This window comes from Crinia signifera, chromosome 1 (genome assembly GCF_055691185.1).
Source record: "Crinia signifera chromosome 1, ASM5569118v1, whole genome shotgun sequence".
Taxonomy (NCBI): Eukaryota; Metazoa; Chordata; class Amphibia; order Anura; family Myobatrachidae; genus Crinia; species Crinia signifera.
The window spans coordinates 464,409,960-464,432,447 of NC_139217.1; the positions used below are offsets into that span (position 1 = coordinate 464,409,960).

The 22,488-nt window shown below is 45.8% G+C and overlaps 1 protein-coding gene and 1 long non-coding RNA gene across 2 annotated transcripts in view; one reads left to right on the forward strand and one right to left on the reverse strand.

Moving 5' to 3' along the window:
- The window catches only part of LOXHD1 (lipoxygenase homology PLAT domains 1), a 188,495-nt gene that overhangs the window by 58,645 nt on the left and 107,362 nt on the right, over nucleotides 1-22,488 (reverse strand). Inside the window, exons 10-18 of the mRNA XM_083155329.1 lie at nucleotides 18,307-18,405; nucleotides 18,022-18,170; nucleotides 15,192-15,315; nucleotides 12,557-12,807; nucleotides 8,841-8,976; nucleotides 7,225-7,385; nucleotides 4,940-5,026; nucleotides 2,814-2,949; nucleotides 1,211-1,365 (exon numbers count right to left, since the gene is read on the reverse strand). Coding sequence (XP_083011455.1) covers nucleotides 1,211-1,365; nucleotides 2,814-2,949; nucleotides 4,940-5,026; nucleotides 7,225-7,385; nucleotides 8,841-8,976; nucleotides 12,557-12,807; nucleotides 15,192-15,315; nucleotides 18,022-18,170; nucleotides 18,307-18,405 — 1,298 coding nt within the window. The remainder of the gene's footprint in view (nucleotides 1-1,210; nucleotides 1,366-2,813; nucleotides 2,950-4,939; nucleotides 5,027-7,224; nucleotides 7,386-8,840; nucleotides 8,977-12,556; nucleotides 12,808-15,191; nucleotides 15,316-18,021; nucleotides 18,171-18,306; nucleotides 18,406-22,488) is intronic.
- On the forward strand, nucleotides 1,218-9,113 carry LOC146023022 (uncharacterized). Its single transcript, XR_014452458.1, has 4 exons — nucleotides 1,218-1,695; nucleotides 6,671-6,767; nucleotides 7,310-7,399; nucleotides 8,863-9,113. It is a non-coding gene; the product is annotated as an uncharacterized LOC146023022 (long non-coding RNA).

Genomic DNA, 22,488 nt, shown 5'->3' on the forward strand with positions numbered 1-22,488 from the left:
GTCTTATATAGCGCAGCAGATTCCGTTACAGCGTCTTATATAGCGCAGCAGATTCCGTTACAGCATCTTATATAGCGCAGCAGAATCCGTTACAGTGTCTTATATAGCGCAGCAGATTCCGTTACAGTGTGTTATATAGTGCAGCAGATTCCGTTACAGCGTCTTATATAGCGCAGCAGATTCCGTTACAGTGTCTTATATAGCGCAGCAGATTCCGTTACAGTGTCTTATATAGCGCAGCAGATTCCGTTACAGCGTCTTATATAGCGCAGCAGATTCCGTTACAGCATCTTATATAGCGCAGCAGAATCCGTTACAGTGTCTTATATATAGCGCAGCAGATTCCGTTGCGCTTTACAACAGTAGACAGTGATAAAACAAACTGGGTAACAACAGACAGACTTGGCGGTAGGAGGGCCCTGCTGCAAGCTTACAATCTTTAGGGACATAGTAGGGAAACACAAGGACAGGCACCAGTAATAGCAGAGCAGTCCCACCAAGTTACAAGTCCAGAAGGGAAGCTATATAATACATAAGTGCCTCAGAGGGTTCTGCGTGCGGTATATAAATATGATAGGCTTGCCTGAAGAGGTGAGTTTTCAGGGAACACTTGAAAGTTTGGAGGCTAGCGGAGAGTCTTATTGCGCGTGGAAGGGCATTCCATAGGGTGGAATAGAAGTGATGTTACCAATAGCAACCAATTATATTTTACTTATTGGCATAAAGTCACAGCAAAAGGCTCAAGGATGGTCGCACCCGCCACCAACTCAGAATCAGGCACCAGATATTCCTATAACAAACAGTATATAAATGGTATTAACACCAAAAGGCCAACATTGAGAAAAAGTCTACATGCACTAGGTTGACATTGGCAAAGGTTCGACATAAGCAAACGGTCAGCGTGGCAATGTCGATGCATGAAAAAAGTCGTCATTGTTTTTCATCGATTTTTTTCTCTCTCCAGCTTTCTCATAAGTTAACATCCAATTGGACTCTGATTGGAAACGTTGAAGAGTCTCGAAACATGGGGAGGGCAGGAACTACACTAAGCGGAGGTCGAAGGGCTCAGGTGTCAAAGAAATGTGAAAAATGGATACACTTTTTAAAATAAACAGACAGTCAGTGTAGGGAGCCTGGACTTCACCCAGTAAGCGAAACCCCCGTGGCAGCCACCCGTCAGTCCCCCCCCCCCAGTGCTTCCTGTACTTACATTACCCTTCTCAAACTTGTTCATGTTGTTCTTGCAGTCGATGAGGAACCTCTCCCCTGTGTCGCCCATTTCTCCGAAAAGGCAGATGAATACGTTGGCATCGGTTCCGCTCCCACTCACATTGCCCGTGTGCACCGTCACTCGATACTTCACCACTGCGGGGGCAAATCGATAACCAGGACGGTGAGTGCGCTGCCGGCTCATTTGTGCACTGCTGGGCTATCCCACTCACAACATCCCCATTGGACTCGCTACTAGGGAATGACAGCTGGCAAACTCCAGGTGGATCGTTTATACCGGGATCAACTTTCACTTCTGAAAATCTAGAAGGTCAACGTTCACCTGCCATGTACTACACGTGTCAGGAGACAGAGGAAGCAGCCACTGTGCGAGCATTGTCCTACGCTGCCCAGGAAACAATTATCCCAATTACAGACCCAAGGGAACATTGTACACTTATCTCCAGTTACCAGCAGCACAATGTGGTAGGGCCTATTTACTGAGCTGGCCTGGGGCTATAATGCTAAGCTCACCCTGGGCAAAATGACAGGAATACATTTTATATCTCATTCCTATTTGATACATTAAAGATATGTAACACAGACGGACAGGAATCAGTAGTTATAGTAGGGTGATTTTCCGTCCTCGTCCTCAAAAATGTGACATCATGACGCCATGTTGTAGCGGCGAGGCTGGAGGGTCTACAGTAAAAGGAGTGCCTGGATCATCCTAAGGACACTCGGTGCAACTGAACAGCCTGCAGGGTTCTAGGCACTACAAGTCAAATGCAGATGCCATGGGGTTTTTACCGTACCACTCCTCCCAGGCAGGGGAACTGCTCGCACACCCCTAGTTACAGACATGACAGGAATTCAGCTTAAAATTGCAATTTCTTATTGCAGGAGGATTTGTAAATGCAATATTGATTTAGTGAATTGCTGCGGATATCACTGCACATAATTCCACTGGTTTCAGACACTTTGCGAATTTCCCATTCATTTCAATAGGCGCATTCATTTTAGTGGAGTTTCAACATGTAAGCAATAGGCTGTAAAACACCAATTTCTTTAATGGGGAAAAAATACTCAAAAATATTTATGGTGAAATTTTTTTTTTTTAAATCAGTAGTGGGAACCCTATTCATTTGCGAGATAAAACACATGCTAATGAACAGATTTGATTGTTAGGACAATTATTTTCATGTATTGTGACAAATTCGAGCTGGATCCTTAAGCTGGCCATACATCAGAAAGATCGATCTTAAGATCGATTGCGCTCATGATTGTGTACAATTTCCCTTGAAATCCCCAGCAGTCCTTGGTGGTTTTTGGACACATAATCTACACACAATCCATCTTACAATCAGTCATACAATCCATCTGCTGTATGATTGTGTACACAAGATGTGCACACAATCTGCATACAATCCATCATACAATCAGTCATACAATCCATCTGATGATTGATTGTATGATTTGTGTACACAAGATGTGCGCACAATCTGCATACAATCCATCTTACAATCAATTGAGATTGTATGATTGGGTACAATATCTTTCAGATGTATGGCCACCTTAAGTTGATTCCTCAGATTGGATCTTACCTGGTAACACATTGGTCACTAGCGGGCCCTCGGCAGCAAGCTCCCGCACAATCTCATTGTCATCTTCATTCAGATCCAACCAGCGCCCGCATTTAAAGTTATATTTCTCCTTAGTCAGTGTTTTAAGCAGGGTCACCTGTGTTAAATCACAGAAAGTCACAAGCTAAATCAGATAATTGTAAAATAATGCTATAAAAACTATTAACTGACATTTTAACCTTCTGCCCCTAGAGGCCGCCATTTACTCCTGAACTTGCCCTTAACAAAGATGGCTGGTCTTTCAAGAATGTATCCTTGTTGCTTGCTTGGACCCATAAGTGGGCAATTTATTACAGGCCTTTCCTGTGTGCCATCATTTGTGTTGAAGCCAGAGAATGCGAATACTCCATGTTGGATTCTTTAGAGAAGCTTCAATCCCTAAACCAAGATGGCTACCATCTGTATTTCTGTGCATGTGCGGCACCACCTTGTTACTGTGTTAGAGCCCCACATTGGGAGATGGACGTAAATGCAGGATTCAGAGAGACCCTACACTTACCGCTAGTTCCCTCATGCTACAACTACTGGTACTGCTTGTACCCTGCAGTGCTACCCATATACAGTCACTGGCTGGTGGTCTGTAAGCTGCACTGCATGCTGGGAGCCTGTGTGTGCATAACTGTGAGTACAGGTGTACAAATCTCTCCTGCTCTTATTCTCTATTTGTACTCTTTTTGTCCCTCCCCCTTTCTTCTCTCTTCACACTTGCTTCTCTCCCTCTCTCTTCCCTTCTTTCTTCTCTCTTCACTTCTCTCCCTCTCTCTTCCCTTCTTCTTCTCTCTTCCTACTCATTCTGTACCCCCTCTTTCATTGATTCTGATTCTCTCCCTCTCTCTTTCTTCTCTCCCCCTCTCTTTCTTCTATTTCCCTCTCTTCTTTCTCCCTCTCTTTCCCTTTCTTCTCTCTTCCTCTCATTCTATTATCCCCTTCCATTCTTCTCTCCACCTCTCCCTCTTTCTTTCTTCTCTCCAACTCTCATTCTTCTCTGCCCTGTCTTATCTCCCCTCTCTTTCTTCTCTTCCCCTATTTGTTATATCCCTCGCTCTTTCTTCTTTATTCTCACTCATTCTTCCCTCCTACCATTAGTTCTCTCCCCTTACCTCTTTTCTCCTCTCATTCTCTCCCTTTCTCATTCTTCACTCCCCCTCTCATTCTTCTCTCCTCTCTCATTCTTTTCTCCCCTTTTCATTCTTCTCTCCCTCTTTTCTCTCCCCCCTCTCATTCTTCTCTCTCCCTCTCTTATCTCCCCCTCTCTTTCTTCTGTCCTACCATTTCTTCTCTCCCCTTTCCTCCTTTCTCCTCTAATTATTCTATTTTCACTCTTGCATCTCTTTCCCTCTCTTTCTTCTCTCCCTGTTTTTCTTCTTTATCCATTTCTTCTCTCTTCCCACCCTTGTTTCTCTCCCCCTCTTTCTTCTCTCTTTGCACTCCTTCTCTCCCCATCTCATTTTTCTCTGTCTTTCTTCTCTCTTCCAACTCTTTTTTTCTCTCTCTCTCTCTCTTCTGCTCTCCCCCTTGGCGATAAAGCATGGACACCATGAGTGTTAGAAGAGTCCTCATTACTAACCATTGGGGCACAATCGGGACACATGCGCCACCAGCGGGCTCTCACTGCCCATGTCACCGGACACACACTTTAGCTGGCCATACATCAGAAAGATATTGTACCCAATCATACAATCTCAATTGATTGTAAGATGGATTGTATGCAGATTGTGTGCACATCTTGTGTACACAATCATACAATCAATCATAAGATGGATTGTATGACTAATTGTATGATGGATTGTATGCAGATTGTGTGCACATCTTGTGTACAAAATCATGCAGCAGATGGATTGTATGACTGATTGTATGATGGATTGTGTGTAGATTGTGTGTCCAAAAACCACCAAGGACTGCTGGGGATTTCAAGGGAAATTGTACACAATCATGAGCGCAATCGATCTTAAGATCGATCTTTCTGATGTATGGCCAGCTTTAGTAACAATAGCAGACAAAGGTGCCGATGTGTGTGGCAGGAAGTCGCTGCACAACAGATCCGATCCTTTTCCCTTTCACATCCCAGTACGAGGCTACATCATTACCTTGTTTAAATGCCAACCACTGAATGCGTTCCTCTTCTCATGCCAGACCCGCAGCTTATATATTATCCCCAGGTCTGGAAGTTCTATCTGCAAAAGATGACACACTGATCTCCGTGTGCAATAACGTCACCAACACAGAAACGCACAACGATAGATATTGTACATTAATATACAGCAACAGCGCACATAATAGACGGAATCGGTACATCTATTAGACCACACTTAGGTCTACAGTCATTAGGTTGACCACGTTAGGTCGACATGGGTCAAGGTCGACAGGGTTACAGGTCGACATGGGTCAATGTCGACATGTGTTTAGGTCGACATGGGATAAGGTCGACAGTCATTAGGTCGACGTGAGTTTTTCACTGTTTTTTTTACCCAAATGTCGACACAGTTGACATGGACACAGTTGGAGTTGAACCGAAGCCCCTCGCATCGCTCACAATGCTTCAGGAACGGTGCCTCGCTGCGCTCGTCGCACTTTTTTATTCTCCCACCACGCCCTAGTGGATGGTAGGGCATGAAATACCGCCTGTCGGCACATGTCGGCTCAAAAAACAGTGAAGAACTCATGTCGACCTAATGACTGTCGACCTAAACCCATGTCGACCTTGGCCCATGTCGACTTTGACCCATGTTGACCTATAACCCTGTCGACCCCTGCCCATGACCTAATGACTGTCGACCTAAGTGTGGTCTAATAGATGACCGTTTCCCTAATACACACAGCAACGAGATATCCTCTGTAGAACTTGGTTTTACTTACAGAGTAATAATTTATCCCCCTTGCCCCTAAGGCAATCTTAATGTATGAGCACCCCTGGCAGCTACCCAGAGCCCCAGGATTCTAGGGTCCTCTAAGGGGGGGTGGCTGGTTCGGGGGCATCTCTGGGCTGGTATCTCTGGAGATTTTTTTTGGGGGGGGGGGGGCAGTCAACATGAACTGTGATTACACACAATGGGGTAGATGTGTTAGTGCGCCACTATAACACTTCCTGCAGGAGTGGAGACCCGCTGAAGCAGGGGAGCGCAAACTCCCCCCTCCGGCGATGTTCACACTGACGCGCTGTCTCCTTCTCCCCGGCCAACTGGACTGAGCATAGATGGGATCACGCTACACGCTCAAGATCTCCAGCGCAGTCCAGAGCCAGCATCAGGGACAGCGCCGTTCCTGCTGTGGGGGTAGGGCATCGCCATCTGCAGCAGTCGAAGTCAATAGCCTTCATATTAGCCTGCTATATGGACAGGGGAGCGAAGCGCACACTGGCTGCTTCTTACATGGGGAAGAAACGGAATCAGTATTGGGAGGTATGGGTTGCTGGGGGCCCAAATTATATGCACCAGGGCCTACGAGTCGCTAGTTCCAACACTGCCCCCCCTACTAGTCCCGACACTGCCCACCCTGCTAGTCGGGCCACCACTGCCCACCCTGCCAGTCCCGCCACTGCCCACCCTGCCAGTCTATTCAGGTTTGCTCCTTGTTTCTTTTATTTTCAATATATTTTTTCTTTGTGTCCTTTTCATTGTAATAAAGTTGGTCATCTTAGCATAACTGATTATGTACATGAGCAGGGCACCACCATCAGTACCCTGTCCAAACACGCGGGGGACCAAATAGACTAGAATTGGGCCCATTGTTTTGTCACAATATTCTTTTTCCTATGAATTACCTCCGTGATCTAATATATATATATATATTTATATTATGTTTTAATTTTTTCTTCACAGCTGTAAAAACCATCGCTGATATTCTAGACAACATGATCCATACAAGCATTGAAAAGTCAAGAGTCCGGTTTCAGTATCACTATCACTTTATTTCTCAGTAATCTTTGAAGAAACGTATACTGTTATATATAAATTTATTTGTGTACATATTGGAGGTTATTCTGGTTCAGCCGCAGCGCTGCGTGTGACTTAAAGCCCGCCGTTCACACTAGCTTTGCCTGCACCCTGTGAGAGGACAAGAAGGGCAGCTGACATCCAGTGATGTCAGCTGCACACCCCCGGCACCTGCGTTATCCCCCGTCCACACTGTTGTGTGCAAGCGCCCAGCGAACGCACGGGGAACTGAACCAACCAGAATAACCTCCATTGTACTACCTTATCACTGGACCATATACACATTTTTACGCAGAGTGTCTGGGTCACCTCTACACACCCCCCCACCCCCCCACCCCCTTGTTTTTGCATTTTATCATAGGGTGTGGTGACGCCCACAACAGATGGACCCACACTGGGCACCAATGCATCTATTGTACCCACTCTCTCTCCGTTCTTACCATGAACTTGTCTATCTGTCCAGTCTCAAAGTTGTCCGAGTTGTTGTCCAGTTTCATTTCATCTGATTTTCCCTTTTCTCCGTAGATCTGAAGAAGGATGTTGGCGTCTGTCCCGGCATTTTTAATGTCACTTGTCCATATCCAGAGGGACCAGGGGAGCTCTGTAGAAGATACGGTAACGACTCCCATAATCCAGAATGACACCGTTGGTCTGTGTATGGGAGCCTGGTATTGGATATGCAGCCTACACTACTGAGCCTCAATATGTGATGTGTGTATGGGGTGAATCACAGAGCACACTGCTTGTATACTGGCTTACCATGATGCAATGCGGCATGGATCACTGGTCCCCTCTGGCTGCTGCCCACTAGAGCTCTAAGTGGGTGGCTGAGGGAAGGTGTGTGTGAATGGGGGGGGGGGGGGGGGGGGGCTGAGGGAGACTTGCCTACCTTTACGTGGGGAAGGGGAGGGGCAGGAGTGGCACACAATTTCCGAGAGCCTTCCCGCCATTCTGGGTGGGTAGACAAGTCTAGCAACCAAACAAAAAAATGATAAAGTGGAGAGTGCTAAACAACCAATCTGCTCCAAACTGCCATCTCTCAAACCCAACCTGTAACATGGCAGTTACAGGTTTATCACTCTTTGAAGCTCGATGTTCTGTTTTTAAGGGAGAAAATGTGATTTCTGGTTCTGTTATATGTAGGTGAGCAAATGGGTAAAAGCTGTCTGTTTTGGATTCAAAAACATGGGAATATGTGTAAGTGTGTGTGTGCACATGTATATGTGTGTGTGTGTGTGTGTATGTAAGTGTGTTTGTGTGTGTTGCATATAACTGTCATGAGACGTCCCGTGTCCATTCCCACTTGCTAACCTCATCTTCGCCCCTCCCCCCCCCCCCCCCCTGCTCTCTGGGTTGAAATGACATGAGTAAATAAAGTCATCCAACCTGCAGTGCAATGAAGGGGAGAGAGCGCAGATGGAGGTGACTCGGAGATTTAGGCAATGCGCACGTGCCAAGTTACCACAGTACTGCCAAGCGATTGGCTGTCAGGAAGGGTTTGGAGGAGACATCGGGGAGTGTCAACAAAAATGCAGGCGTGTCACAACCGGTTTCGGGGACATCTGTGATCCCACACATGCGTCTCAGTTCCCAACTGCGCGACCAAAGGTCACTTGAGCGGCGAAATATCGAAGGACCTGTTCTATGGTTCTATCTCAATATGATTGTGAAACGCATTACTAATTCTACGGTTTCTCCATCGGATCAGCTGTGCGCCATTGAATGCCGCCATTTATAGCAACGCACCCGCGTCGGCTTCGCCACCCTTTAGCACCCAGATTACACCCACTAAAAATCTCAAGCGATGTGTGCTATGTCTCTATAGGCTGATTGGGATGTTCACCTGGTGCAACTGGAACGCTTGAGCACATCCTCGGGTCCCACTATGAATCAGCCCCCTTGTGTCTACAGATCCCTCCATCTCCTCTCCCGGCTCCTGTATTACTGAGCAGTGACGGGCTTCCTGCCCTTGGGTGGGGCGGGGTACAGTATGGCGGATGGTTTATGGCCCCCCGAATAACCCCCTGACCAGAATCTCAGATGAACGCTTATTTACTTTTCTGTCTTTTCTGGCGCAGTGAAACCATCTCATAGAGTTCTCGTTCTATTAATCCATCTCCTTCATCGACGTCCAGCCATTTACCGCACGGGAACGTCTGTTCTATGCCGGTGAACGGGCAATAGACGACCACCTGGGAGGCAGAACAAACAGGGATAATGTCAACGCTTTCTGTCGACACTGTATGCTACAGTATTAGGTGTTGTCTACCACTCTTCCACAATGCAACAAGCGGTGGAACTTATCACTCAGCATTCAAATAAAAATATGTAAAGAATAAACAAAAGAAAAAAGGGTATACGTCGTCTACACACCAAGGTTGACATGAATTGTTTTGACCACTGAAGGTTGACAATGGATAGGTCGACAGTAAAAAGGTTGACATGAATTTTTCACATTTTCTTTAGCTGACATGTGCCGACAGTGATCCACAATTTCATGTTTGATACAAAGAAAAATAAATATCAATCAAGTTAATATGTACAAATGTTTGATTATTGATTATTGGGCTGTTGGCCATTTTTTCTTTTTTTTTGTGGGCGAGGTTGCGCGTAGAAATTTATATAGGTCACCCAAGTTCCACCCAGTGTCCCCTCGCCGTCCAGACAAAATAAGGTGAATAAACGAGGGCCTTGTAGTAGGCTCCCATATTGGACATGCCGATAAAAGAAAAAATAAGAAGAGGGAAAAGCAGAAGAGCCCAGTTACTGGGAGAGATGCACTAAGCAGTGAGAAAAGTGAGTAAGTGAGTCAGTGGAGAGGAGGATGGCTACAGCGGTATAACCACGCCCCTGAAGGACTTAACCACACCCCTGAAGGACTTAACCACACCCCTGAAGGATGTGGTTGTTATGGAGGCATTAACTGTGGTATGCAGTACTGTCAGCAATGGACTGTAGCTATAATTTAGGCTCAGCATTCATCTGTGCAAGCGTGAATACATGAAAAAGGGGCCGGACACATGGTGCAAGTCATGAGTCCCCGGCCTGTTACCATGAGAATTGAGACAGGGCAGCTAATAACCACCGATATTAATCTCTAGCACAATACAGCGCACTTTTGCCTCATATTTATGCTGTGATGGATTAAAAAGTCCAGTTCAACGCAAAATGTAACCGGGGAATTTTTTTTTTTAATTTGTCGGTGGAGATTTGACTATTCCCAACTCATATATATGCATTATTACCTGGCAGCATCAGCAGCTGGGTGCAGTGTGGCCAGGGAGGTGCTTAAAGTGCTATTTTTTTCTATATTTTATTCTAAGGGTGCATGGCCACGCCTCTGATGATTAGACCACACCCCCTGAAAACTACCTGGTCCCGTCCGGGCTCTCTACTGCCCTGGGTAGTGCGCACTTTTGAGAAAATTCTGCATTTGTCCGGACATGCAAAGGCTAAGAGATGAAGTGTCACCACCAATGTTTAAACACAGTGGCTGCGACACTTTGCTCCCTTCGGGGGTAATGAACATCTGATTGCCCCCCGCCTCTTTCCTGTCCATCACCTGCACACGGTGTGTATATAGAAAAGGTAGCAGGACTTCATCCAGGGGTGGGGATTACTGCTTTCAGTAAAGGTGCAGTTATTTGTTGCATGCATTGTAGAAGAGCATAAAATCACTGTGTTTATTTCCCGGCACTGTGACTCTGAGCGGCCTCTCGCGCCGCAGGAAATGACATGCAGTAAGTAATAAAGGGTGAGACATTGCAGGGTCAGGGGGCAGGAGCTGGGGACACAAATAGAAACAACGTGGGAGGCAGCTTGCGCTCCGCGGACCCCGCTGAGATATTATAAAGGCTGGGAACGGTGACTGCAGCTATTACAGGATAACTGAACACACAATTAAACAGGAACAGGCAGCGCAATCTGTAATAGAGACATGCTGGGGCTCTGGCTACCGCTGCGGGATTAATGAAGGAGATAATATTCGGTGTATATGCTGAGACAGCGGAAGTCGGGGTCCTGGGAGGTCTGCAACGGACGGTTTTCTAAGATTATATTAGATAGGAAGAGATTAATGCCGTTAGAAGAAGAGGTATCCAGTTGATAACTCTACGTTGTCTAGGTCATCAGTAAATAGGGTCGACGTGCAAAAGGTCGACTTTGACAAAAAGCTTGACTTTTTTTTCTAAATTTTGGGGGACTTTTTTCATACTTTAACACCCCTGTGGACTCCAAATGGGAACCATAGTGTGAAGGGAACCATGCAAGGGTATACACTGCACTAATCGGGGGTCCATGTCGGCAGGTGTTGACATTGACACAACAAACTGTAAAAAGAACCTCAGGTCGACCTTTTCACTCCTCTTGCGCTGACCTTTTATCAATATTAACATTTTGCTTGTCAACATTTTGTAAATGTCGACATTTTGCATGTTGACTTATTGACTGTCGACCGAGACACTGCAAATTTTTCCATCCACAACCCAAGAAGCTAGATAGCCAGCGTCAGTGAGAGACTGCCGACAGTGTCGTCTCTACAAAAGAGTGTTGTATATAAGACAATGGGGATCGGGATGTATGCGCAGTAGCATAAAATCGCTCCGTTGCGCCTGACATTGGCAGTGTGTCCGTGAGTCAGCCCCATAATGCAGATAATTGCTCCTATTTCTCGCTTCACGTTACGGTTCCTGTGCGGAAATATTCACTGTTCCAATTTTAGGCAGAAGTTAAAGTTTCCTTCACGACGCTCACACTCAGAACATCCCCCGCAATGAATTTTCTAAAATACAACAAGCTTTATTTAATCATCAAATACTTTACAGTAGGTTTCAGTGTCTGTGTCGACTGTGTCGAAATTCGGGACAAAAAAATGTGAAAAACCCCATGTCGACCTAATGACCCCGTCGAGCTAACCCATGTCGACCTTCAGTCATGTTGACCTAATGACCATAATATCCAACTTGCTGGAGACCTAATGATCCATGCCCACACATATGCACATTATTGCTTACTTGCCCTACAAAATGCATCGTTTTGTAATCATTCCGAATGTGAATGACTCGCGGCTCCTTCTGCCAAGGGGACGGGACAGGTTAGACGCTCAGCCAGACAAACTTAGCATTTCTGTACCTGCTTTACAGCTGTGGGTCAGTGACTGGCGGCTTTGACGAACTGCTCCTCAGTAAATGTTCTCCTTGGAATGTAATTGCGCCTTGTTCAAATATCATCAGCAGAGTCAATTATTAGCACAGGACTCGCTGATAACTGCACTCGGCCCAGAGAGATGGGAGCGACCTTTACAAGGTCACGCCTCTTATTGCAGGTCTGCAACTGTATGGGTTCTTAGGTCAACAGTCAAAATGTCGACACGTGAAAAAAGGTTGACATTGTCTAAAAGGTCAACATAAAAAAGGTTGGCCTTGAGAAAGGTCGACGTGAGTATTTCACGTTTTTGGTTGTCCAAAAAAAGGTGTTTTTATTTTTGTCCATACTTCCGTTCCGTTATACTCTCCCTATATGCCCCCTGGGAAGTATGTAACAGTTGTTTTTATTTTTTAAATAATTAAAAAATAATATCGACCTTTTTGACCATGTCAACCTAATTAATTTTAACTTTTTTTGTGTCGACCTTTTACCTGACACTGTCGACATAATGACCCAATTGGAAAGGGGCTGACCAGGCATGTACCCCGAATGCTGGATTTGATGGGGCACCATGCACCTTGTCCCAGGTGACAATAATCGTACTTTCGGCCGTGCCTGTGGTCTCACCTTCTCACAGTACCACCCGGAGCTGACCCCTCGCCCGTCATGGCCGACGGTCACCCTGCTGAGGGGGCTCAGCAGTGCGGCAATCTCTATGTTGAAGATGTCGATCCTCGCTCTCTCAAACTCTCCTCCTTCCAGAAAGATCTTCCCGCTGTTCTTCAGGCCCTTGGAGCCGTGGAGCATGACGTGGACCTTGGAGTTGGTGCCGGCGCCCCTGATGTCTCCGGTCATTATGGAGACGTTGTAGACAATTCCTAGCGATTACAGAACACACAGAAACGTTGTGGCAACAGGTGGGTCGGAAATAACCCAGTAATTAAGTTAGAATTAAAAAATATTTGGCACAACCCACCCCCCACCCCCAACCCCCTCCCACAAAAACCAGCAGATTGATGGCAGCTTTCAGAAAACCGCCAGTAGTTTGGGCTAAGCTGATGTTTTCGGTATTTACGACCCACCGCACATCACCAGCATTTTGTGTTTTAAACCTTCAAACTGATGTATAATAAATTCGGCGGAGGCAGTGCCGGATTAAGCCTTCGGGGGGCCCGGGGTACTTTAGACAGGGGGGCCCCCTTGCACTTGTCATTACTGGCCTCAAACTGCATGAATATTACACTGTCAAAACACTGAGTAAAGGCAGAATAAACTTGGTCAATGGGTAACTGCAGGGGATATATATATATAAATATATATATATATATATATATATATATATATATATACACATACACACACATACTTACAACATGAGGTACTTATGTATTATCTGGGCTCCCATGTTAAATTCACCCCATTTTTTCATACCCCTACTATCCAACTACGCATGGAGTCGATTCTATATAGTGTGGCGAGCGCAGCGAGCCACCGTGCCCGAAGCGTGGCGAGGGGACGCGGTCTCATAAGAAAAACGGGAGCCCAGATATTACTTAAGTACCCCACATGAAAAGCCTGTGTTTGTCCCTCTGCAACTTACTCTGTAGGAGACCTCACAGTCCTAGAGCTGCCTCTGATTAAAAACCCTCCCATGACTAAGCTGCTGCTGTTCTCCATGGGCCTGAGAAGCATGTAATGAGCTCCACCAATCAGAGCTCAGCACAAACCTCTCAGAATCTGCCCTCTGGTGCAAAGTGTCATGGGACTTAGTCAACTCCCAGTAATGCACAGCACACTCGTGCAATCAGTGTGCCTTGGCTCCCGATGCTCAGCACCATTAATCATTGTCACATTGGCAGATAGGTGAAGCTGCAGCACTACCCCACTGCCATGCACAAAACCTTTAGCTAAAAAAAAACCACAGGGGGCCCCTAGCTAGAGGGGGGCCCAGGGGCACTGACCTCTTGTGACTCCATTATAATCCGGCCCTGGGCGGAGGGGAGGTTTCAGTCGCTGTCAGTGTGCGATGGACAGAATGTCCAATTACATTTTCCCCCAAAATGTAGGGGATTTGCCTTGATTAAAGATGAGGGCATGAGATTCGAGACTGTAATCAGTTTATATATTGTACCATTTACACCCTTTTAAGTATTTTACTACTATCAGTCAACTATGTTTCTATTATTTGACCCCAAAAGCAACAGTGACATCTGCTGGTGAAAATCAGAAACTGTACTACTTATACACACAGAAATTGTCATATCTATATACAGTATAATAAATCAGCCTGTACTCCCCCAAATTGCTAAATAACATAGGATAACAGTATAAAAGTATATTGGAGGGCATAATAAATATATGTGGGGGACTTAAATGTGTTATATGGCTGCAATATGCATTTTTTAAAATACACTGGAAAAAATAAAAGATAAAAAGCTTATTCCTGTAAAATAAATACTATCATAAAATTTGGGGTACGTGACAACAGTATAAGCATATCGGATGCGGTCATCTGTCAGAATGAACTTAGGTCTACAGTCATTAGGTCGACCCCACTAGGTCGACTGGCAGGAAGGTCGACCTGACTTAAGGTCGACATGGGCCAAGGTCGACATGACTTAAGGTCGAATTTGCATAAAGGTCGACATGAGGAAGGTCGACTGGTCATAAGGTCGACATGGGTTTTTCACTGTTTTTTTGAGCCGACATGTGCCGACAGGAGAATAAAATAGTGTGCCGAGCGCAGCGAGCGATGCGAGGGTCCGATTCTCATTGCCAACTGTGTCCATGTCGACATTTGGATAAAAAAACAGTGAAAAACCCATGTCGACCTTATGACCAGTCGACCTTCCTCATGTCGACCTTTATGCAAATTCGACCTTAAGTCATGTCGACCTTGGCCCATGTCGACCTTAAGTCAGGTCGACCTTCCTGCCAGTCGACCTAGTGGGGTCGACCTAATGACTGTAGACCTAACTTCATTCTGACAGATGTACCGCTTCCAAGCATATACAGTATTTGGGTCAAATAAAGGCACTTTCAAAAAAAATTGCAAAACCAACTGATTACTCCCACCTGCCAGCCTAAAAACACTTGTCTCACTCATAAAGCACCCCAATATACCTGTCCTATTCCTTGTACCCACATTTCCATCACTTTTCACCCTAAAACTGATATCACGTTATTGGTGGCCAGGGGGTTCTGATCCAAGACGGTTACCCATACCAACTCCTCCACCAGTACACACAGATCTTCCCCTCACCTGTCGCCTCGCTGCCTCCAACCAGGAGATCTCGCTGAATCTTCCCATCGTCTTCATCGATGGCGAACCAGCGAGCGCAGGGAAACTCGTAGATTGCCTTGTTCCCGATATCTTCAACGATGACCTGAAAATCAAAAACATATTTCAGGGCACCGTACCGGATTTACTCCCGAGCTCCTTGTTCCACGAGACTGAAGAGGCCTCCGGCATCACATCACATATACTTAAAAGTACCAACACCTGGATATGTTTGTCATCACACTTACACTTGATGTGCATCTAACTCATCTCTTCAGGCAAGCTTATCAAATTCCAGAACCAGTCACGGAACCTTGCATTATGGTGGAATCGATGCAATAAAGAGTATTACAGTATCTATCCTTATGTCAGGGTTGCCGACTTTTTAACTTTGCAGCAGGAGGTCGGGGGCGGGGCTTGAGTGTGACATCAGTAAGCCCCCATTATGGAAATGACCCGGTTTGCCAATCACCGGAGAGGGGGCGGGGCTAAAATGATGCGATTCTTCCACTTTCGTCCAGCCCCCTCATCGGCGATAGGCATATCCAGTTATTTAAATGGTACGGTACGAGGGAAGGTAGCTGCAAACAGGGGGGGGGGGGGGGGGGGAGCGAGGGTCCCCCCGAAATCGGGAGGGTTGCCCACTTTTCTGGGAGGCCGGGGGGTGACCCGATTTTCAGGACCCTCCCGGCCATTCCGGCAGGGTAGGCAACCCTGCCTTATGTATTAATGCCTATTTTCCTATAGATTGTAAGCTTCCGAGCAGGGCACTCCTACATTTTGACTGTCTGTAAATACCCTGTTTGTTGTATCACTGTCTCCTTTTGTAAAGCGCAACGGAATCTGCTGCGCTACATAAGAAACTGTTAATAAATAATAATAAATCTAACTGCAAGACAATGTTCTCTGTGATCGGCTTATTCGGGCTGGCAGAGCCAGCGTGCAAGGAATCTGGGTATGCATATGAAAAAAAATCTTCCCCCAACAATGAAACCTCTCTCTGAAATACCCGCAGTTCTGATAATGTCCGGAGATGGTGACAGTTATATTCCTGAATGTCACAAGTAGTTTTTTTATAACAAGACAATGAGTACACATAGGGAAAAAAATGAGAAAATGCAGACGCACATACACCAGTGGTTCCCAACCAGGAAGCGTTCATCTATTAGAATGAACTTAGGTCTACAGTCATTAGGTCGACCCCACTAGGTCGACTGGCAGGAAGGTCGACCTGACTTAAGGTCGACATGGGCCAAGGCCGACATGACTTAAGGTCGAATTTGCATAAAGGTCGACATGAGGAAGGTCGACTGGTCATAAGGCCGACATGGGTTTTTCACTGTTTTTTGACGACCATCCACTAGGGCGTGGTGGGAGAATAAAATAGTGTGCCGAGCGCAGCGAGGCACCGTGCCCGAAGCATTGCGAGCGATGCGAGGGTCCATTTCTCATTGCCAACTGTGTCCATGTCGACTGTGTCGACATTCAGATAAAAAACAGTGAAAAACCCATGTCGACCTTATGACCAGTCGACCTTCCTCATGTCGACCTTTATGCAAATTCGACCTTAATTCATGTCGACCTTGGCACATGTCGACCTTGAGTCAGGTCGACCTTCCTGCCAGTCGACCTAGTGGGGTCGACCTAATGACTGTAGACCTAAGTTCATTCTGACAGATGTACCGCTTCCTTCCCAACCTCAGTCTTTAAGTACCCCCTAACAGTTCACATTTTCCAGGTCACCCGGCAGGTGCGGTATACGGTCGGTTGGTCGGCCTAAAGATGGTCAAAAGTCACTAGGTCGACATGGGACAAGATTGACAGGTCATTAGGTCGACACAAGCCTTAGGTTGACATAGTCTAGGTCAACAGTCAAAAGGTGGGGTTTTTCACGTTTTTTTGAGCCAACATGTGCCGACAGGTGGTATTTCATGCCCTACCATCCACTAGGGTGTGGTGGGAGAATAAAATAGTGTGCCAAGCGATGCGAGGCACCGTGCCGGAAGCATTGCGAGCGCATCGAGCCAAGCGGGGGGATGCAGTGCACTTAAACCTGTGTCCATGTCGACATTCAGGGAAAAAAACTGTGAAAAACCCCATGCGACCTTTTGACTGTCAACCTAATGCTTGAGTCGACCTAATAACATGTCGAACTTTTCCATGTCGACCAAGACCCATGTCGACCTTGAGGTGTCGCCCTAATGACCATCTTTAGGTCGACCCAATGATCCCATTCCACAGGTGCACTCATTATTCACTGAGACATTTTAAAAGATCCACGGGTGGCACTAATTATTTCTTTTGCGATTCTATGCGGAGATCTGGGAAAACATGCCCTGTTTGGGGTACTTGAGGGCCGATTTTGGGAATGCTGCTCTATAGTAATTTGCACCGCTAATCAGAATAATTATAAATAATGACTCTGCAATCTGACATAGAGCAAACTTGCAGTGCTTGGGGCCTATATTTAGGTGGAGGCCTGGAGCTGCAGCTCCATTCGCTCCGTTGTTAATCTGGAGCTGGTTACATTGGTAGGAAAATAATCAGGTGCTGATATAGGCAATGGGTACATGAGGTAATGGGATATGCTTGTGCGGATCTCCTTAATTCCTGATGTTGGCGGGATCGTCCTGATGTGAGGACTACGCACTACGGTCATGATATTGTCTACATTGTCCTGATATACCTAACACTTAGCAGGCAGGTCCCCCGATTCCTCATTATGCTCGTGTCAACTTTTTGTCTATGTCGACATTTCTCGTCGCGGGAAGTTACGAGACAGATCACCCATAATTACAGCACCTGAACCTACCTTCTCCAGAAACCATCCGGCTGAGCCGCCCTTGTTGTTGTGGCCGATGGTAATTTTCCTAATTTTCCCTAAATTTGGCGCATCGATGGTGAACTTGTCTTCTGCTCCCTTCTCAAAGTTGTCTTTGTCATTGTCCAGTCTCCTCTCCCCTGGTGAGACACGATAAAATGACTCAATGTGGATTATAGTGAGGACAAGGTATTTTCCCACCGATATATTATAATATCATATAATAATATTATAATATAATCTATACATACATAGCCACATACACATTTACTGTACCTGTGTCACCGTTTTCACCGAATATATTAAGGAACACATCTGCGTCCGTTCCGCTGCCGTTGGCGGAGCCGGTAAACACCCTGGCTACATATTTGTTCACTGTAAAAACAAGACCATTGTTAAATGCTCAGCGCAATTAATATTAGTAATGAATTATTATTCATTTATTATTAATATTAATTAAAATTTATTGTACTGTGCGCTGCAAGTAATACGCAGTATTTCAGAAGTAGTAGATCCATTATTAATTGCATGGAAATACTTTACCATTTGGACACACCCACTATATCCCTTTATAAGGTTTGGAATGGGAGGGGCTAGAACATCAATGTTCACAGGACTAGACCGGCCAGTAGCCAATCAGAGCATTAGAACACTAAATATAAATATGAATACTATATCAGCATGCAACAAGACAGCTACAAACTAAAAGCATCCGTTAAATAAATCATCTTTCATACACAACTGATTTAGCTGAGGTTGACTTCACACATGCAACATCCTGATTGGTCACGATTCTTTTGTCTCATTTAAATTCTCCAGCCCACCAATTAGAATCCATTTACACTGTAGTGTACTAGACAGATTTAAGGAAGTGCACAGTACAGTCACAATGCTGTGTACACAATCAGAACAGGGAACTTACTATAACAGGCCACTAGGTGGCGGCACACTGCTTCTGAAAATCTAGTATATGAATCAATCCCATTTCAGACGTAATAGCTGCTAATGGGACATTTAATTACAGAAATACCTATCAGACTGGAATAGGCAGATAAATAATGTCAAACACATTAACTGATCGAGGTCAAATGATAAAAGCCCACTTATTATTACTTACTAGTTAACAGCCCCTCAATTTGACTGATTAGTCCCTATGTGGTCCTACCTCCTCTCTGTCTTCACAGCCCCCTCTGTCCATATCCAGGCAGTATAGTATACCCTGTTTCCGGTTCTGATTGGCCCACAGGCCAGTCAATCAAAGAAAATGTATGACCATCGATAGGTAAACCATTGATGATCAATTATTGCATAGTATGCCACCATCGATGGCCAGTTGCACTATCGTCATATATGGCAACCATCGATGGCAATGGCAACAATGGCCATCCCAAACAGGAAGTTTGAATCATATAATTTTGCTTTCACTTTCAGGTAAGGAGTAATTTGGTCCTTTGAGTGTCCTCTAGTGGTCACTGGTGGTAATTCACCTCAGATGTGAGGAGGATTTAGCCTTTTATATATAGTGACTAGGTGTTTCATCGTGCCCTACGGGTGCTCTTCACACCGTCGTAAGGGGCTACGCCCCATTAAAATTATAAATCTATTTTAATGTGAATTATGTTTGTTATTTGTGGATGAATGTGTTTAATTTTGGGTGGGGCGGATGGTGTTGGCGGGAAGGGGTGTGTTGGGTTAGGGATTTTGGTGGTGTGTCTGCGTGTTGACCTGGGAAGTGTGTCAGTGAGTAATGAGTACACCTGTGTGTCTGCGCTGTGACCTGGGAAGTGTGTCAGTGAGTAATGAGTACACCTGTGTGTCTGCGTGTTGACCTGGGAAGTGTGTCAGTGAGTAATGAGTACACCTGTGTGTCTGCGTGTTGACCTGGGAAGTGTGTCAGTGAGTAATGAGTACACCTGTGTGTCTGCGTGTTGACCTGGAAAGTGTGTCAGTGAGTAATGAGTACACCTGTGTGTCTGCGCTGTGACCTGGGAAGTGTGTCAGTGAGTAATGAGTACACCTGTGTGTCTGCGCGGTGACCTGGGAAGTGTGTCAGTGAGTAATGAGTACACCTGTGTGTCTGCGTGTTGACCTGGGAAGTGTGTCAGTGAGTAATGAGTACACCTGTGTGTCTGCGTGTTGACCTGGGAAGTGTGTCAGTGAGTAATGAGTACACCTGTGTGTCTGCGTGGTGACCTGGGAAGTGTGTCAGTGAGTAATGAGTACACCTGTGTGTCTGCGTGTTGACCTGGGAAGTGTGTCAGTGAGTAATGAGTACACCTGTGTGTCTGCGTGGTGACCTGGGAAGTATGTAAGTGAGTAATGAGTACACCTTTGTGTCTGCGCAGTGACCTGGGAAGTGTGTCAGTGAGTAATGAGTACACCTGTGTGTGTCTGCCCGGGACCTTGCTGCTGTGTGCAGGCGGGGGGTGTGTGTGTGTGTGCCAGGGGTGGGTGTGCAGGACGGTGGGGTGTGCAGGCCGGGGGGGGGGGGCAGCGGGTTGCTGCTGCCTTGTGCACCCCCCCCCTAAGTTATTATAGACAACCTCCTCCTCTCCCCCTCCTTCCCCAGACTTGCTGGCATCCCCCTCCCACATGTGACATACCTGTGGCGCCTGACACTCACAGGGCAGTCCTGCATCACCCGGCCAGCGGCAGATTGGAAATGCCTGAGAGGAGCTACAGCCAGCCCAGAGCTTTACTATAAAGGAGGAGGCAGCTCTGCCGAGTAACAGCTGCATCATGCTTCTCTCCTCTCAGGCTGTGACCATGTGACTCTGTCTGCGACTCGAGGTCAGCCTGAGAGGAGGCAGAGCTGCTCCCCCTGGCTGCCAGAGGCTGCTATGTCAGCACCACAGATCTGCAGCTGTGCAGACTTAATTTATTCACTGTGTGACCCTGTCCAGCATTATACACACACTCTCAGGATGATTGACACATGTAGCCAAATATATAAGAGATTACCCAGTTATTATGCAGCGCACACATATTCCGCAAAATGATTCATTCCCATAAGCCCCTGAACCCAGTGGAGCTTACAATCTATATTCCCTACATAATGTTCTCTGGCACTAAGGGGTATATTTACTATTACTATTTACTATTACTATTTACTTGGGTGGAGATAAAGCAGAGAGAGATAAAGTACTAGCCAATCAACTCCCAACTGTCATTTTTCCATCACAGCTGGTACGTTATCTCCTTCCACTTTATCTCCACTTCCTTTATCTCTTCACGAGGTTTAATACATCTGCCCCACTGCCTGTAACATGGCAGCTAGGAGCTGATTGACTGCTACTTTATCTCTCTCCACATTATCTTTCAACATGCAGACTCAATAGTTGGGAGGCAATTAGCCTACCAGCAGTGAACCTGTACTTACTGGTGGGCTAATCTATCGGGGGTACATTGGCAGATTCAGGTGGGGGGCACACACGTCATTATTTTTGTAGTTGAGGACCAGGGCTTTCCAACGAGCCCAGCTCCGTGTCTCTAGCCCACTGGGAACTGGAGATATCGCCTGGCAAAGCTGTAACGTTTTTCCCCATAGGATAATATGGGACCCATTAATTCCGACCTCCACCCGGTTCCGATGGCTGCCAGTTCCTCCCCTGGCATCACAGAAGTTTGTGGTTGATATCATTAAATTCCAAATCGTTGGAATATGATACCAGGCTGGTCCATATCGGTCAATCGGTTCCAGAGATATTGCGGATAAACCGTTTTTTTTATTTTTTAAATGTAATTTCATGGCTGTTCATGTTCTTTGAGGGCAGATTACTCTGGAACCAAACGTTCCAGTTTCACTGGACCTTATGTAGCATAATTTTTAATAGGCATTATGCTGTTTGGCATAATACATAATGGACATAATGGCGTGTAACTTAACGTGTAATGGACCTTATGGTGTAAATGTTTAATGCGTGCCTTTGGCAGACAATGTCCCTGTTTATGAAGTGTATTGTGAATTTTGGCTTAATCTGTGTGGAATTATGTGAATTCTGGCTCAATCCATGTGGCATTATGTGAATTTTGGCTCAATCCGTGTGGCATTATGTGAATTTTGGCTCAATCCGTGTGGCATTATGTGAATTCTGGCTCAATCCGTGTGACATTATGTGAATTTTGGCACAATCCGTGTGGCATTATGTGAATTCTGGCTCAATCCGTGTGGCATTATGTGAATTTTGGCTCAATCCGTGTGGCATTATGTGAATTCTGGCTCAATCCATGTGGCATTATGTGAATTTTGTCTCAATCCGTGTGGCATTATGTGAATTTTGTCTCAATCCATGTGGCATTATGTGAATTTTGGCACAATCCGTGTGGCATTATGTGAATTCTGGCTCAATCCGTGTGGCATTATGTGAATTTTGGCACAATCCGTGTGGCATTATGTGAATTCTGGCTCAATCCATGTGGCATTATGCGAATTTTGTCTCAATCCGTGTGGCATTATGT